The sequence below is a fragment of the Triticum urartu genome, chromosome 1 (assembly GCF_003073215.2).
Source record: "Triticum urartu cultivar G1812 chromosome 1, Tu2.1, whole genome shotgun sequence".
Taxonomy (NCBI): Eukaryota; Viridiplantae; Streptophyta; class Magnoliopsida; order Poales; family Poaceae; genus Triticum; species Triticum urartu.
In genome coordinates, this window is record NC_053022.1 from 300,076,880 (window position 1) to 300,093,864 (window position 16,985).

Below are 16,985 nucleotides of genomic sequence, written 5' to 3' on the forward strand. Positions count from 1 at the left end.
TTAACAATCATAAAATACGGTCCATTCCTAAACTCTAAAACCATACAAATTGCCAGGACCTCACAAGGGCGAAGACAACGTGGCTCGCCGCCGGAGGAAGAATCTTGACTGCTAGGAAGAATCTTGACTACTCCCTCCGATTGGGTTATTGGGTTTATAAGTCGGGCATGGGTTTTTATGTCTTCGATTTGATTAATGAAATATGTATAACATGCCACAAGACACTATGTGGTTAGAAACTACATTTGACAACGAATCTAAAGATACATTTTTATGAAATATAATACATGTTTCCCATTAAACCAAAGACCTGAAAAACTGTGCCCGACTTATAAACCCACCGGAGGGAGTAGCTCAGGCACGGGGGCAGCATGAGGGGGACTAACAGTGCAGCATTGGGAGGATGAAGAAGAACAACAATCCAATGGTTGGAAGAGGGGGAGAGAGCAAAAGAGCAAACCGACAGAAACTGGAAATAATTTTCAGGCGCCTGACCTACAGGCTCAACAAATAATCATTAGTTACAACACATCTTTTTGGCAGGCACATTTATGGCGCTGCTATGCACTCGAAGGCACATCCAACCATTCAGAAGAAGAAAAATGAACTGTCACATGACAAATTCTCTCTCCTAACTCGAATGAAAATAACACCAAAATGTTTGCAGTGGTCCTCTATTTATTGGCACCATATCTGTCTAGCTGATAGCAGCGTCCTTCTTGCCTCATCTGCATACAAGAAACGGTAATTAGTTTCGCTGCAATCGAAAATGGAGAGAAGATAAAACAGAGAGCATAAAACATCCTCCAAGAAGGCAATACACAGGACAGGTGTTGAATTTCAAGCTCTAAGTGGATGTTTACACTTTTGACATTACAGGGGGTTTGGACACAAGAAATATGCTAATCCCTCCGTTTCTAAATATAAGCCTTTTTAAAGATTTCAATACGGACTACATATGGATGTATATAGACGTATTTTAAAGTGTAGATTCACTCGTTTTGCTCCGTATGTAGTCTGTATTGGAATCTCTAAAAAGGCTTATATTTAAGAACGGAGGGGGTAGTTACTTATGCAACAAAATATCAACAAATCAATAACAAATCCCACAAAACAGAGAAACTGATAAAGATTCATGTGAAGGACCTGCGATGCTTGCAGCAGAAAAATTGGCAGGTATGTTAGCTTCAGATTCAACGGACGCCTTTGCTACAGCAATCCCAACTGCAACACTTTGCATAATATCCAATCCCCCACATAGAGATGAAAGGAACCCACCAACCAAACAATCACCCGCGCCTGTGAGGCTGACCACTGAGGCAGATGTTGCAGGTAAATGGAAAACACAAGTTCTGGAAGAACCTTCTCTAGACAAATTAACAGGCATGCTGGATAGAGAACATCCCTCCAATTTTTCAAGTAGCTGAGTTGAGAAAGGTGTCACTTTACACCTTTTCGGATCCTTCATGAAGTTGACGTGCTCTCTGCAACATATGAAAACACCATTCGAGCCAAGTGTCACCAGGAGAAGCTTGATGCCCTTTTCGAGAAGAAAAAACATTGCTGGGCTGAGCATTTCAAACAAATAATCTACAGATTCTGCTTTGTTGCTGCACTGCTCAAGTTTGACGAAGTTGTATTTCCCTGGAGTAGACAGTGCGTTTGCCATGGCAATAAGCTCAATCTCATTCGGGGAAGTGCAAGTTATCTGAATCATCATAGAAAATCAATAAGTAAACTTCAAATATAATGGGAAGAGAAGTGCATTTACCGCGTAACTCTTGCCCGGACTGCCTAAAACTACTTCAACTACAAAACCATCCAATTACCAGAACTGGTGCAAAACCAAAACATGGGTTGGTTGGTTGAACATCAGCGACTGCCGCCGCGTTGGAAACAACATCACTGACTTTTTTTCTGAGTAGACAGCCACATCACTGTTTTTTTTTTCTGAGTAGACAGCCACATTACCGAATTTTGCCATCTAGATATCAACACACCACGGTCCCAAATCACCTTCTCTCCACCTTTGTTCGCTTTCTACATGTGCCCCTACTAGTTCAAAACGATACTCTCTCTCCTCTCTAATGGTATTTGTGGTTTGCCTCTAAGACTCATCTATACACACATTTCTTACCCATGAAATTTGAACAGTCATGCCGATCTGCACTTGTTCTAATGGTTGGAGGGTGCAAAGTAAACAGTTTTGGAATCAAGGGGGTGCTTTCTCGAATCAGCCAAGGGGGTAATTCTTCCCATATACATACTAAAAAATGCTTACTCAATCATTTGCACTCACATGTTCCGCAATTGGTGCGATTCTTGAACTTTTTACCACCGAGACAGGCTCAAATAACACAGGCACCCCTGATTCATATGCTACTGAAACAAATAACACAATATAGTGTTTATCACTAACTTTTGACCCTACTCCAAAAAATACGATATGAAAAACATAACACCGGTAATAATTGGGACATTCAAGTTAAACTTTTTGGGGGAAGCTCCTCAAAAAATATGGTAGATAGGAGTTCACAAGTATACTAAAAGGTAATGTAGTGCAACAACAATGCCTTTATATAAGAAAACACTCCCTCCACATTAGATTACAGATCACATTTTGTTTGAGCACACAGATTAAGAAGCATTTAAAGTAACTAGACCGGAGGATAAAAAGGACACCCTTCAAGTAAAAGTACATGCAGGAATAGAGCTCGGGCATGTAGAGACTTGAAGGCATGCAATGCAGAGAGATACTTAAGCTCATTGGAAGTTGGGTCACTTCATGGTACACCATGAGGGGGAAATGCATTAGAGGGCAGAATGAGTAACCAAAACATTCTGGTGGCTTACAAAAAATGCAGCTGGAAACTATACGACCTGTAATTTGAAATGGAGAAAGTACTAAAGACCAAGATTTCAGTTGCCGACGACCCCGTTTGGCCCTGAATTTATCAATTAGGTTTCGAATTTGAATTTTGGAAGAAAATATCAGTTAGCTTCAATACATCGAATAAGTGCAAATTTAGTTTGAAAAATCCTCCACAAACTTCTGACAATCTTAGGTTACCACTGGTAACCATTATTCTTGGTCTCAAAACTGCCACTTGTTATGGTAAATAAAATTTACTCTATCCAGTATCCAACATACACATGCATACAAAAACTAAATAAGTTATCGCCTCCAGAAGATAATAAAGAGATATAACAACTTACTTTTGCAAGCGGCTTGAAGTGACTCAGGAGATAAATTGGCATCAAGCATTAGTAGAGGTGCAATGGAGATGCGGCGGTAGAACTGATATATCCAGGTAGGGGTAAGAAAAGTTTCCTGCCCCAAGAAAACAGAGATAAATATAGTGGTAATTAGCAAACAGCCAAACACTAATGTTCAATGTAAGGAAACAGTACACATTTCGTTGAATAATTCTTACAACTGCTTGCACACTCGCAACACCAGCAAATAATTCTCCATTCCCATCAAATACATTTGACACTACTGGGGTTGTAACATCAGGAACCTGCAGTATTCCTACTTAAGTGCTGTGAGATAATGTTAGCTAATAGAAAATAACTAAAGATCATTTAAAGGGGCAAAAATAAAATGAAAAAAACCTTGACAATTCATGAACAGCATTCACAGTGAAATAATAAATTAAGGATGTTTCTATAAAGAAGATGTCACACAAGAAAAATTGAGACCCTCAAGTTGCTGCAAGAGAATTGAAGGTCTTGTCTTAGAAACTACAATGAGATCTTCGAAAGGCTTAATCTTAGCCAATTAGTTAATTTATTATCGCTTGATTGAGGCAATTATTTAACAGAGTGATCTCTTCATTTAACATTAGGGCCCATCCTGAGCTTTCTCAACAAAACATTATTTTACTCCCTGCGCTGTTTCAGAAAGGATGCTCCAGAATCCGTGTTGTATCTTTTTACAATTTGACCATCGCTAGCTTACTATCTACATATTTATACCGGATATACAAAGGTCACAATACTAAATTTGTTGTGGACAGAAGTTTCACAACATTATAATTTTATTCAATTATACACATAAAATTCCCCTAAAAAATTACTCCCTCTGATCCATATTAATTGACGCTCCTTTAGTACAACTTTGTACTAAAGGAGCATAAAAATATGGATCGGAGGGAGTAGTCAAAATAATATATTGGAGACCAAGAAAAGAGCAGCATAATTTTCAAAAGAGCCAAGTAAGCAATACATAATTATCACAAAGTTAACAGCCTGGTCTAAAGATCATTTCACTTATCATTTAGGTGTAGTCCAAACACATAGTTTAGTCAGTTAAAACATTTTATTTAGCTGATTATGTCCAAGTGCAATTTTTTTAAATTCTTTTAAGCTCACAAAAAACCCATAGAAGATTTTGCCTCAAAGGTGTTACATTCAGTTATCAACAAATAGGAAGGTAACTCGTATGTTATGTACTTTTAATTTGCAGCATCTAACCAGTTTGTACCCTTTGATGGATTGCACAATATCTGACATATTGCTTACATGCTCAATATAGTATGTTGTAGTGAGATGGGTACATGTGAAAGTGCATTTAGTCCCCCTATTAATTTTTGGTTATTAATGACAAGGCAATTAAGAGGACTATTGGTTTATCAAGTTCAGTTCAGGACGTGGTCCATTTTGATGTGAAAACATCAACAGTGACCCCTATTTTTGCCCTGACAAGTGGTTGTTTCTTTACGCTCGTGGTTTGTAATTTCTAGTTTTTTTTAGTGGATCCATGATTCAGATTGAGTTTAAGGACAATTGTATTATCAAGAGGAATGCAAGCAAATAGCTAGGGATGAACCCTATCTCAAGATCCACAACCAAATCCCCAAGTTTTCCACTCCAAACACTTCATTCCTCAAATTTTCCTACATCCCGATACCTCCGAGTATTCCTACTTGGTACTACCAAGCCAGTGAGTTGTGAGTGATGCTGATGAGCAAACCCAGTTCTCTAAGTGTTTCCCAGGACAACCGAGATTTTTTTCCTGTGCCACTGAGCTTTTCTCCTACCAAGTGTATCTCTGTTAGCTCTGGTATCTCTGAGCTTAACCTTGTCTAGCAATTACGAGCACCTCTCATTTGCTTCGGCACAGCGTCTCGGTATAGGCCCGGTATTTCCAAGCCAAATCTTTCTGGCATCTCCAAGCTGAGACTTGGCCGTTTCTGCACCCTTCCATTCCAGGGTTCCTCTATTGACCCCGACACTTCCGAGAATTATCACTTCCGTACCTCTGAGCAAGTTGATCCTTCATGCAGAAATGAACTACTCCATTGTCCAGTACCTGTGTCTTTTGCATTCGGTACCCCCGGGTATTTGGATTTTCAAGAGGGTTACTCGACAGCCAGTACTTCCGAGTGCCAGCCACCTACTGCCAGGTTTTCTGTTCGGTATTACTGAGCAAGTTGTAAGCTATTGTGCAACGGTCAGATTTCTGTTTTTTTCTATACTCCCTCCATTTTTGTATACAAGGCCATTACCTCATTTTTCAGATACCAAGAAAACAAACTAATAAATAGCAGGATTAACTGTGTGGAAAACCTCTCGTGTTCTGGGCTAATTAAACATGTGCATGTGGTGCCTCTTTCTCTATGGCTGCATGCAACTTTTGCATTAGTAAGCACCATCATACGAGGCAAAAATCAAATAAATTCTTCTCGGAAAGAGATAGTGGTATTGTATACATGCAAATTGCAATTTTGATAGTGGCCTTGTGGTTAAAACCGGGGGGGGTATAGACCCCCACACCACTGAGTGGGCAAGCATTTTTTGAGCCATTTTTCAGAGGGTTTGAAAGCAGAACTCCACCACCTCTTGGACCGCTTAGTGTTCTATCTCTCTTTGCTCCATCATTTGATTCTTAGTGAGAGAGACCCTATGGATTCTTGAGAGAGTTGATTGAAGATCTTTTGAGTTCATCCAAGTGACTGTCCTTTTCTTGTTACTCTTGGAGGGTGTGCGCCTCCGAGACGATTAGGAGTCACTTGATAGCCTTCAAGGTGTGAAGGAATCAAGAGTTTGTAGAAGGCCTAGTGATTGCCTTCTCCGTGAAGATCAACCCCGGGTTAGGCTTTGACCTTCGTAGTATCAAGCCATGGTGACATAGGTGGGCAAGAGGCTTCGTGGGACCTTAGTGGTCGACCTTGCCGAGGCCTTGGTGTGGCTTGCGAATTTGTGTTTGAACCTTTACCAACGAGGAGTAGGATTGCATCAACAATCTGAACCTCAAGAAACCATCGTTGTGTTTGATGTGTTTGCAATATTCCCTTACTCCTAGTTACTTGCAATTTTCGCTTCCACACTCTTATCTTGTTGTAGACTTGTTGTGTAGGCTACTTGATCGCTTAAATTGGACGTAGATTTTGTAAGGTCTATTTATCCCCTTCTAAACCATAACCTCGGCCCCACAACACGACTAACACTGAATTTGGCATAGGGTGGTTGTGAGCTATTTGATAACCGCGGTGGGGAAGCGTTTTAATTTTGGTTTGTTGTACAAAACTGTAGGCCTGTACCATTGCATCACAAATAAGCACAGAGCAAATTGCCAAACAACATTAAGCCAGTGGAGAACCAGGAACTAATTGTAAAGGGAAAATATTCAACATATTAGCAACATACAAAATAAATATTGCAACTGGGTTTACCACAACCCCGAAAATGCATACAAATATATGATGTGATATCACGATCAGTACGGAAAGATAGATAACTTCACACTTACCATCTGTACATAGTCCAGCCAACCTCCAGTACTTCAATAGAAAATCCCCTTTAGCAGAATTAACAAAAAGTATTGGATCAAATTTTAGCTCAAGACAGGAAAAGTGAAGAGTATTCTGACATGAGTACATTTAGTAATTAGAAAAACTACGTCAACATAAGTACGTTATACCTGCCATATCATCTCCAATGACACTAATCATGAGTGGTTGAGTCCCAAGCTTAGCCATGCACTCAGCAATATTTCTAGCTACTCCCCCACCGATGTACTTAACCTATGAAGTTCAAATACTTCATCAAATGGTATTCGATTCAAACTTTTCTTGTTATATGACAGAAATAATGAAAGCACGCAAGCTATATGCCTCGACCTAAGGATGAATAACATGCATATAATATCAACCAAAATAGATAGGCGTTCAAAATAATTACACATACATAATAACAAGGATGAAGTCTTTTACTAGTAACTAGTAAGAGATTAAATATGACAAAACTTGTAGTTTTTATGGACTAAGTTGGGGTAAAATTATCTGCAGATGCCGATACCTCATGATTGGCAGAAGTTCGGCCAAAAATCACGAAATCAACCAGTTCGGTTGGTCACAAGAAAAGGGTTAATTTTAGCTAATAAAATCACTCTAATTTGAAAATCTAAGGTTAAGAAATCTGTGGAAAAGCATTGTCTTCGGTGGGGGCAAAATATTTTTCGAAACCAAAAATTGTTTTGCCTGGTCAGACGAGGAATCTTGAGGTTTGCCAAGTTTACGGTTAGCACAACGACCAGACTAAAAGTGTGAAAGTAGAGACTTTTGCGATGGATCCTTGAAAACTCAAGCCCATAGTAAGAATATGTGAAGGGATATATCCTAGCAAAGCCTACTTTGACAGAATTAGGCTACTGGTCATGGCTGATCCAAACGTCGCACCGCACGCTTATACCTCACATCATTCAATCCAGCAAAATATCATGTGATCCAAGCTATCAATTGGTGAAAATGAGGAGTGTGTTTTAAAGCAAGATGGTGATTTACCATCCCAGGAACGGTGGTGCCAGGATGTGACGGCACGGATGGCTTCGCGTGGATGTCCAGCACCATTCCGCCGATGATCACCGGGCTCTGTCCTGCCTCCGGGGCGCTTAGCTGATTCTGAGCACGAAATGGGACCGATTAAGCAAGACATGATACGAGTGAGTTAGGAGGGGACTTAGTGGGATGGCAGGCTGGGGCCTCTAAGAGATAGCTCGTACCAGGCTAAGGACGGGCGGAGGCCGAGGGAGGAGATGGCGGCGGACGGCCTCCATCCTCCGGCGGGAAGACGAGGCGGCGGCGTCGGTCATGGTGACGGCCGAAGGCGTCGAGATGAAATTTCGGGCCGTGGGGAGTGGACGGGGAATTGGGAATAGCTGGACGATGAAATTGCAAAGAGGTACGTCTGTGGGGCGTTTGGTAGCCTCCATTCTCCTCAGGCCTCCACCACGTCCACCGAATGCAAATTTGGCTCGTTTGAATGTGCGTTTACTGTTTGATCTATATAACACAAATCTTTTTTTTTACGAACTATATAACACATCTTACAACACATCTCAGTTAGGCCCGTTAATAACGACTGAATTAGCCAATTTCTTTTAATCAAGCTCGCGGCATGCAGAGGAGGGGAACAATGCATCAAGCGATGTGCGCATTCCCGGAAAAACGGCAGGAGGAATTGGGTCACCTCCCGCCGAATCGGTCATCCTATTTACCCCTTCGGCTCATCGCCAAAACCCCCGTCGCCACCCCCCCCCCTCCCCCTCTTGAATTCTCTGTCGAATTTGGATTCTTCACCGACGAGAAGGTAAGCAGAGCATCTTCTCTGGTCGGTTATAGAAGGCGACGGCGATTTGTCTTCATGCTCTTCTTCGGCACCTTCATGATCCTGTTGGAGACATAGCACTACAAAGGCTACACTATGATTAGCTCACATAGCACTGGTTGAACTTGTTTAGTTTCTCTAACATGCCAAACACAACTAACAACATTGTGTTTCTTCGTTAGGTCCACCCCAAGGATGCTAAGTTCCTCAACATTTTCATACGGAACTACTTAGAGATGCGGTAGATCTTCTCGGCTGGCTACCGGCAAGCATGCCATGGGCTCCGGCGAGCATCTCAGTTCGCCTATGCCTATGCCTGAGTATCCAAATACCCAGGAGTTCGAGACCAACATCCCTTGATGGTCATGAGAAGGCTGTTGACCATGTTCTTGTTCTTGGGAGGAAGAGGAAGAGGAAGAGGGGCAGCTTGATGGATGAGGAGTTGAGCGTCTTTAGCAGCATGACTGAGGCTGTCAAGGAAGTGGCAACTGCCATCACGGAGAGCAAGACCGTCGACGCTCACCCTTCCCTCTACAGTTCCGTCATGGAGATGGGTGGCTTCGGTCAGGAGGCTCTGATGGCGGTTGTTAGCCACCTACTAAACATCATGGCACAGGGGCCTGGGTTCGTTGGCAGGGGGGTTCATAAGGTGCTCTATCTTAGGATATTGTTGGGCTAGCACTACTACTACTGTGCTTATGATGGTGCTGATGACGTGCATGATGATGACAGACGACGCCGACGATGACGTTGTACATTTTATGGTAAAAACTGTTGTTGGCCTATATATTTTGATGAGGTGGTATATACTAATCTCTTTGTGTCGATGGTGAACTGATAGGATTACACCATCTTTTAAATATGGTAATAGGATGACATCATAGTAGTTAGGACGAACTTGTTCTGCCTTTCGAGATATAAGATTATGCATGCCTATGTTGTTTATGTTTCATATGTTGTGTTCATTTGCTTGTTGCTTAATTGTTTTTTTATCATGCTAGGTGAAGTGATACGTGGTATACGTAGGGAGGGTTCAAGAGATTACAGTTCATGGATCATGGCACACATGACATGAACAAACGACCTATTACAAAGACAACTGCTTCGAAAGTTTTATGACCAGGCGAAAGGCAGATGATGCCAGTCCAACTTTATGCTCTCCTGGTCAGTTTGGGCTGTGTGAGATGAAGACATCATCATCGTTCAATTCGTCCTGATTGTAGTGTTGGTTTATTGGCGTAATCATTGTGGTCATATATAAAATGCAATGAGCACTGGTTAGGGTGGTAGGTGAAGAGGAAGAGGGGCGACAAAATTAGTATAAAGTTGACTCATCTATTTTAGAATGGAGGGAGTAGATGCTAACAGTATACACAGCCAAATGTGTGAAACCAAACATGTAGCATAGTGTGCATCAGAAGAGCCATATGCACGCAACCAAATGCGTGAGGCAGAAGGGATTGGTGCTTCCATGCAGATGGATGTAAGCTACCAAACTATGTGCTCAACATGGTTTTCTACCTACCTCAGCCTGTCTAAGAGTCTGTTTGGCACTGCTGCTCCTTAAAATTCAGCTCCACTCTAGAAAATATAAACTAAACGAGATAGCTCCATAATATGCCGCTTCACAAAAAACTAGAATCTGGGACACAACTCCCAATTTTTTATAAAACTCTTCAAGGGGTGCTCCAAAAAACTCTAAAAACTGGATTTGGGTGGAAATTACCCACCACTGCCACCAGTAAGTGGATACCTCTTCGTTTCTCCCCCCTCGACCAATCAAATATATCCTTTCCATCAAATTTCTCATTCTTGAAGCTGGAGCTAGATGAAAGCCAAACATTCTCTTTGATAGTGCTACAACTTTTGGATGAAACTGCTCTAAAGTGAATTTAATGGAGCGAAACTGATTTTGGTGAAGCGAAACAGTCCCAAACACGCCCAAGTTGAGTCAAAGAAAAAAAAAAGAAACAGTGCAGGCTAACAGCCGCCTCCGACGTGTGTGCAGTGATGCAAACGTCTTGCCAAAATCTGAGCATGATATCTGACAATTCATCTCCTACGCGCACCCTTCCTATGTAGTACTAGTAAGTAGTAATTCCCATCACTGGCTTCTCTCGTGGTGACGAGAAACCTTCGGTACAACTTGGGAAACAAAGGTGCCCAAAAAGAGAGCCACCATCCGGTTGCTTCCGACGAAGAGTCGTTTTATCCTCTGGCTTCATCGGCAACCGGTGAGCAGGATCTGGATTGAACTGCCCGCAGCCGCCTTCTTTTTCTGCGGCTGAAAACCCACCATCACAGGGTTAAAATACATATACACAGGACAGGTTATGGGAGTGGCAGTGCTGGGCAAGCCCACAGGTACCTTCTGGTTGTTGAAGAGGTCCTCTGCAATGGATTCCATTTGCTTTCGCCGCTTCTCCTCTCTCATGAAATCGTTCAAGGTGCCTTTCTCGCAATCAGACTCTCTACGGAAAGGAAACAGAATACGATAAGCCTTTCAGTGCAAAACCAACTGATGAACGTCAAATTCCATTGGAAGTCATCATAATCTTACCTGTATGGTTCTTGTGCACATGGAATAAGGGCCTTGAAGCTGTTTCCAGACACGGTTTGCCTCTGAAAAGTTGAAGGTTAACGATTTCGCTGTGTTAGCATTCAACTTTGTGCCAAAAAGGACTACATGAGCATATAGAATATACCTTTTTGAATCGTTTGAAGTTAACACCTCCAGTTTCTGTCAACACGGCAGGAGCTGGCTGAAGGACCCTTTTGACAATCAGATCTTGACTGAAAATAACATGACAAGTCTCTTCCCTGCTACTGTCCAAGTTCTCATCCTTTGGCGCCTTGTTCACGAAAACAGCATCACAAGCCTCATCCTGCACCAGCTTGTTTATAACCTGAACGTCCTCGCCTCCAGCTTTGAACCCAGAAATTGCTGTTTTCTCTATGACCTGAACATCCTCCTCCATGGGTTCCAAAATTTCTTCTTTCTCCAGGTCGTTCTGAATATTGATGCTGACGTTTGTTTCTTCTAAATTTACAGCACTCACACTGCTTGTAACTTTACTTTCTGCTTTATCATCAGACATATGCTGAATATGGTGCTCAGACTTGCTAGCAGCAACAGTATGATCAGATATTGCAGTATCTGTTTCAACATCAGAATCCGCCACAATAGTTTCATCTGTTGTATTGGAGGATGTAATCATGTCTAGCAAAAAAAATTACATTTGTAGGTTTATTAAGGCGTATATATGCAACTGCTTAGTGTTAAGGTGTCCAAATTTCTTGCACGTTCTCCAAAAATGCATATGCATGGAACTTTTAATACTTACAAGCAGGTGGTTCAATAGCAGCTGCTTCCAAGCGACCAGACAATATAGCAGCAAATAGCTTCACGTCAGTGGTCTTGGGCAAAGGAAATAGAGGACGCATCTTACTGAACTCCAAAGGAGATTTTGCAGGAACAAGAAGAATTTGTTGGTCATTGTCTCCAGCTCCAGAGTCCTGTCAATTTCATGCTTAAGTCATTCATCTGTTTGCACCTCCCATAGACAAAGAGTACACACCCACCAATAACAAGATAAATCGTCATGCAAGTAGAGGCAATGAAGCAATCACATAAGGTAGCACCGGAATAAGTAACTGACATTATTATCAACTCAAGCCCTCTTCATCTAGAATTTGGGTGCCTTACGTTTTTAAAGAGAAAATGCATTATTCCTCAAAGGTATCCTCAAAAGAAAAAGAAAAACATTTTATAACATATTAGGACACTTACCTGGCTGTTAGCACAAAACTCCTCGATGCTAAGATATTTTGCTCCAGTTGATTCCAGTAGCTCTTGTATTTTCTCTCCAAATTTATACTGCAATTGAATAACGTTAGTCAACAGCAAAATGCCTGATGATATCCTTTCAACTTTAACATACACCACCTTTTCTGACGACCCCAGGATAAAAGTATGGCCTGCCAGGCAATTCTCCATGAGCTTGTTCTCAACCATCTTTATATCCATCCCATCAAGAGTCAAGTTTGGAATATATCTGGATCAAGTACGATGAATATATCACCATCTGTTGTTATGGGAGAACCACAAGTTGATGCAAGAATCAACAGAAACTACAACTCAGGTGCTGAAGGTTGCCCACAGCTTACTGTGTACAAGAAGGGATCTCTGTGTGTATGTTCTTTTCAGCCATCGCCTGAAACAGATCAAAACAAGAACTCAAACCTGAAATATACATATGAATAAGAAAGTGTAAATGACACAAGTGAAATAGTTGATCATTGCTATATAATTTACAGAATCACACCAGAGGACCTCCTCTGTCCATCTATATGCATTAACTTAATTCGCATAGTTCAGGTTCTCTGGCTAAAAAAGACCATACGAGCATCCAAGCAATGCTGCAGGAGGGACAAAGGGAAGTACCTTGAACCAGCTTCCCAAGATGATTGGCTTTTTTGTGATGATTGCATCAAGGAGCTCAGGTGTCAATGGAGATGATTCATCCACAAGAACATGTGTACATGTATCAAACCACTTACGAGTAACATATGCACCTTAGAAGGATAATACCGACTTATCAAAATTAAGTAGCAACAAGCATGGCAAAACCTATGCTTACTAATGAACCGACAGCAAGTACATCATACAAGTGTAGTTACCACTAACCAATAGATGTCATGACTGCCTGCAATGATCGATCAATTCGTGCTGACTTTTTGCCATGAAAAAAGACCACTATGGGGACAAACGAGAACCTGTCAGGAATATCAACAGAACTAAGTGCAACTTATACATCCACCTTTTCAACCAAAGCACCAGTACATATATGGAATAAGCAAAAAAAACATTAAAAAATGATTGCATGCATTGACAATCATTTCTTACAGATAGTTGCACGTGCTAATTAAAAAAAGATGTGTGAGCAGGGAAGAAGGCACAAGCATACCGTTTCCCCATTTTTCTTTTATACTAACCTGAAGGTCATGTTGCCATTTCCGAAAGTCACAGTATCGCCATCGGAAAGCACCACAACTTCATCTTTACGTAGACGACTGCCCTGGGTCCCCTGTACCTTGTTGACAAATGTGCCATATTTTGAACGATCAACTACACTAACACATGAAGGGCTTGCTGGAGCACCAGAACGTGGCTCCCAGGCAACCATCTTTTCAACTGCTATCTCCGCATGCACTCGGGATATCGACGTTTCTGTTTGAACGATATCGCAATCTGTAGCAGAAATGCCGGTGTCAATCTACAGTCTAATACATGATGTTCAATGTATACTGATAGTCTATGAATTCCAAATCACAAGCTACTATATTGATAATCTATCAGTTTTAGGGGCTTGCACAAATGGAGACCATATCAACTTTACTGAAAAGAAGAGTGTGGCTCTTGTCCTTGATGGTCTAGTAAATACAGTAGGAAAGATAAAATCCTTGACTATAGACTGCATTTCAGACAAATGAAGGGACAGGATACAGATTAAAATCGTAGGAATCAACCAGCATATCTGAATCCCAAAACATCATCTCCTTTTTTTCCAACCTGCCAAGGGGTTGTGTACAAGAACTCAACAATTGAACCGCTAACACAACTATCTTATCACCACATATGTAGTTGCACACAGAAACAAAACCTGAATGAACCAACAAGCCTTATACAACAGACCTTTGCGGCCGACCGTGTACGTCCCGGCGGCGGAGATGTAGTACTTCTGCGCCCCTGCAAGACCCCATGGAAACCATTCATCACCAAACTGAAAGGAAAAATCTGTGCACTACGAGGTCGGAGGAATCGGAGTGGGGGAAGGGGGTGGCACACCGCGCTCTGTGCCGACGGGGGTCAGCGCCCAGACCATCTCTCTCTCTCAAGACCTCCTCGCTCTCGTCTAGGGTAGAGTCCCGGGGGCCTTTGCAGCCGCGCTGGGTGGTGGCCGGCGGGGGTTTGGTCCAGATGTTCCGTGGCGGCTGCCGGCGTAGCGCGATGGCCGCCTGACACGGCACGCGCGGTGGTGGGAGCGAGTCGTAGTGTCGCGAGTGCGTCTCTGCTGAGAGAATACGTAACAGGGACTTTCTGTTTGTGTTTGGTCTGGGCCGGATGGACCGATAGCCTAGCTAAGTAACTGGGCTTGGGCGCTCGGCCGATCACGACGGCGGTATAAATTCTATGCAGCTCGTCGTCGGGAAAAGGAAAAGTCGCCGTCATACCCCTCAAAAAAAAAGAAGGAAAACTCGCGGTTATCTATATCTTCTATACCAACTAGAAGAACGCCCGTGCGTTGCAACGGGGCCACATTAACTTAAAGAGTTCAATATTACGACATTGGCGACCTTTTTTACCATCAAATCCTCACACACACACTCCCTCCCTCTTCCTCACTCTCTCTCCCCCTCTCCCTCTCTCTAACACACACACATATCCATCTTATTGGATACGGGACCATAATCCATCTATTTCACACACACACGCTAGTGCATAATAATATGGATTATGTGTATTATATTTGCCACCAGAACTGAGGGAATTAATTTCATGTAAATCGGCCAGCCACAGCTCCAAGAATACGTGGAGGAGGTGGCCCGGGTCAGCGTCGGCGCCGTCCGGCGCGGGCCACGGGCCCGCTTCCAAGTGCACGTGCAATGCACGTCTTCACAAATATTACAACTAGATGTGAGAAATCACATACTAACACGATGTTGCAATCAATTTATAATTACAGAAGCCAAAAGTCTTTTTTCTTAAACAAGAATTCCTTATGCTGGAGTTTAAACAGACCTCACAATAGCCCTACTTATCATCTAATTAAGCAGATGCATGACTTATGAAGCGGATAAAAAATCATGTTAACTTGGAACTAAAATTCCAACAAAAGAGTGAGGAATAAACTTTTTTATCATTGCTCTGAAGTCTGAACCTCCCCCTATTTGTTAGTGAAATGTGAGTATGCTTGGAAGATAATAATTTCTTATGCAACATATGCTTTTACATCCGAAAGAGCTACAAAATATGTTGACCTACATATGTGCACTTCCTAAATCAAGCGGATAAAATTATTTCTATCGGCAATATAAAATATTAAACATTAGAAAGAAAGGGACAATGTCCACTAACCATGCAAATATTCTGACCATGGGATATTTAGGCTGGCGTATATGGGAAATCAAAGCTAAAAATGACTCGATGAGTTAGGGATACATCAATAAATATTGTAAAAAGTGATAAAAACAAATCTGCAGCAATTCGCGACCCCACGAACTCGTATTCGCAATGAGCAAGTTAGTGAGGCCACCACGGTAGGCTAGCACCAAGGGACAAGGGCAACAACCGCCTTCCCATCCAACCTACTGATTCTGCTGACGCTACTTTCATCCTAAGCCCATGAGTACCGTTAGTGTGTTGCCACGTACGGAGAAACTATGAACTGAAATTTTCATCCAAATCATGAAAAATGTTAATGTTCCTCTCCTCTCCCATCCCTCGTGTGAACATACCCAATTTGTGGTTGGCTCGCTACATTCAGCGTAGCTCTGATGTGCACTGCCCTCGCTCTTGATTAGTTGCCGCAGTGCCACGCATCTACGCCAACAAGCTGGGGAAACAAATGCAAATGTTACACCGAGTCAAAATCAACCATCCCACAATCGTAACAATAGAAAAGATAATAACCAAAATTTAACAGAAGAACTATTGCTTGGCTCCCAAATCCATCTCGATAGCCCTTGATCTGGCTGCTGAGCTTCTCCTAGCCGCCTCAACATCACGTCATTACCAAACATGTAGTGGATGCCTAGTGGGACAAGGATTAAGAAATAACATGAGGTGAAAAATGTGATGGCTGTCAATTCCATAAGACGATCCAAGTAATTTGACAAAACAGATCGGGAGCATCTTGTATAATCTCAAAAAAGCAACTAAAAATATGAGAAATGAAGTGATGAAAATCAGCCCCTGCTCTCATTTATGCTCGCTTTTGTAATGGGAGGCAAGGAATGGGGATACCGGGAGAAGAAAGGATCACATGGACGGCAAGCCTCCACCACCGGCAAGTGGGGTTGCTTCACATCCAATCTCCACGGCCGCCGCCTCCATGGGGACGAACTCCCATGTTCACAACCGGGCTCCCAATCGGCCGCTGCCTCGCCGACCTTGACGACGAAGTAGTCCCTCCCTTCGATCCCATTCGCAACGGAGGCAACACCCATCCCAGCGGACGGGTCCGCGGTGAGATCCCTACTGGATTGTGGTTGCGCCTCCCCAAACCTCACCGCGGGACACATGAAAGGGCACCGTTACCATGGTCAGGCTTGGATGGGGAAAGGAGGCGACATAGCAGCAACGGCGCCTTCGC

At 42.5% G+C, this 16,985-nt stretch overlaps 2 protein-coding genes across 3 annotated transcripts; both read right to left on the reverse strand.

The window, feature by feature from the left end:
• Positions 1 to 465: 465 nt before the first annotated feature.
• Positions 466 to 8,203, reverse strand: LOC125508827 (pseudouridine kinase). Of its 2 annotated transcripts, none has more exons than XM_048673630.1 (9): positions 8,006 to 8,203; positions 7,788 to 7,904; positions 6,926 to 7,028; positions 6,755 to 6,802; positions 3,435 to 3,532; positions 3,217 to 3,331; positions 2,300 to 2,379; positions 1,147 to 1,708; positions 466 to 728 (listed from the first exon to the last, which is right to left on the reverse strand). In XM_048673630.1, exons 1-9 carry the CDS (start codon positions 8,093 to 8,095, stop codon positions 679 to 681), a joined length of 1,263 nt encoding a protein of 420 aa, XP_048529587.1. In that variant the 5' UTR covers positions 8,096 to 8,203; the 3' UTR covers positions 466 to 678. The 2 variants fall into 2 exon arrangements, with proteins under 2 accessions (XP_048529587.1, XP_048529580.1); XM_048673623.1 differs by having other exon boundaries at positions 2,300 to 2,382; positions 8,006 to 8,201.
• Positions 8,204 to 10,394: 2,191 nt separating this feature from the next.
• Positions 10,395 to 14,726, reverse strand: LOC125508842 (nijmegen breakage syndrome 1 protein). The gene is made up of 13 exons (XM_048673640.1): positions 14,459 to 14,726; positions 14,306 to 14,359; positions 13,606 to 13,861; positions 13,298 to 13,386; positions 13,055 to 13,185; positions 12,778 to 12,824; positions 12,557 to 12,665; positions 12,401 to 12,487; positions 11,955 to 12,126; positions 11,316 to 11,830; positions 11,171 to 11,232; positions 10,979 to 11,081; positions 10,395 to 10,894 (listed from the first exon to the last, which is right to left on the reverse strand). The coding sequence occupies exons 1-13, from the start codon at positions 14,493 to 14,495 to the stop codon at positions 10,832 to 10,834; spliced, it is 1,725 nt and encodes a 574-aa protein (XP_048529597.1). The 5' UTR covers positions 14,496 to 14,726; the 3' UTR covers positions 10,395 to 10,831.
• Positions 14,727 to 16,985: the final 2,259 nt, after the last annotated feature.

Bases quoted from the DNA above. Each gene is read 5' to 3' on its own strand.
- LOC125508827 (XM_048673623.1), bottom strand. From the start codon at position 8,095: ATGACCGACGCCGCCGCCTCGTCTTCCCGCCGGAGGATGGAGGCCGTC. The intron at 3,533-6,754 runs GTAAGTGTGAAG...GCACTTAAGTAG, and splicing joins GGCTGGACTATGTACAGATG to GAATACTGCAGGTTCCTGAT. The intron at 729-1,146 runs GTCCTTCACATG...TCTTGTATGCAG, and splicing joins TTCTGCTGCAAGCATCGCAG to ATGAGGCAAGAAGGACGCTG.
- LOC125508842 (XM_048673640.1), bottom strand. From the start codon at position 14,495: ATGGTCTGGGCGCTGACCCCCGTCGGCACAGAGCGCG. The intron at 12,666-12,777 runs GTAAGCTGTGGG...TACTTGATCCAG, and splicing joins GAGATCCCTTCTTGTACACA to ATATATTCCAAACTTGACTC. The intron at 11,082-11,170 runs GTAAGATTATGA...TCCTTTCCGTAG, and splicing joins TGTGCACAAGAACCATACAG to AGAGTCTGATTGCGAGAAAG.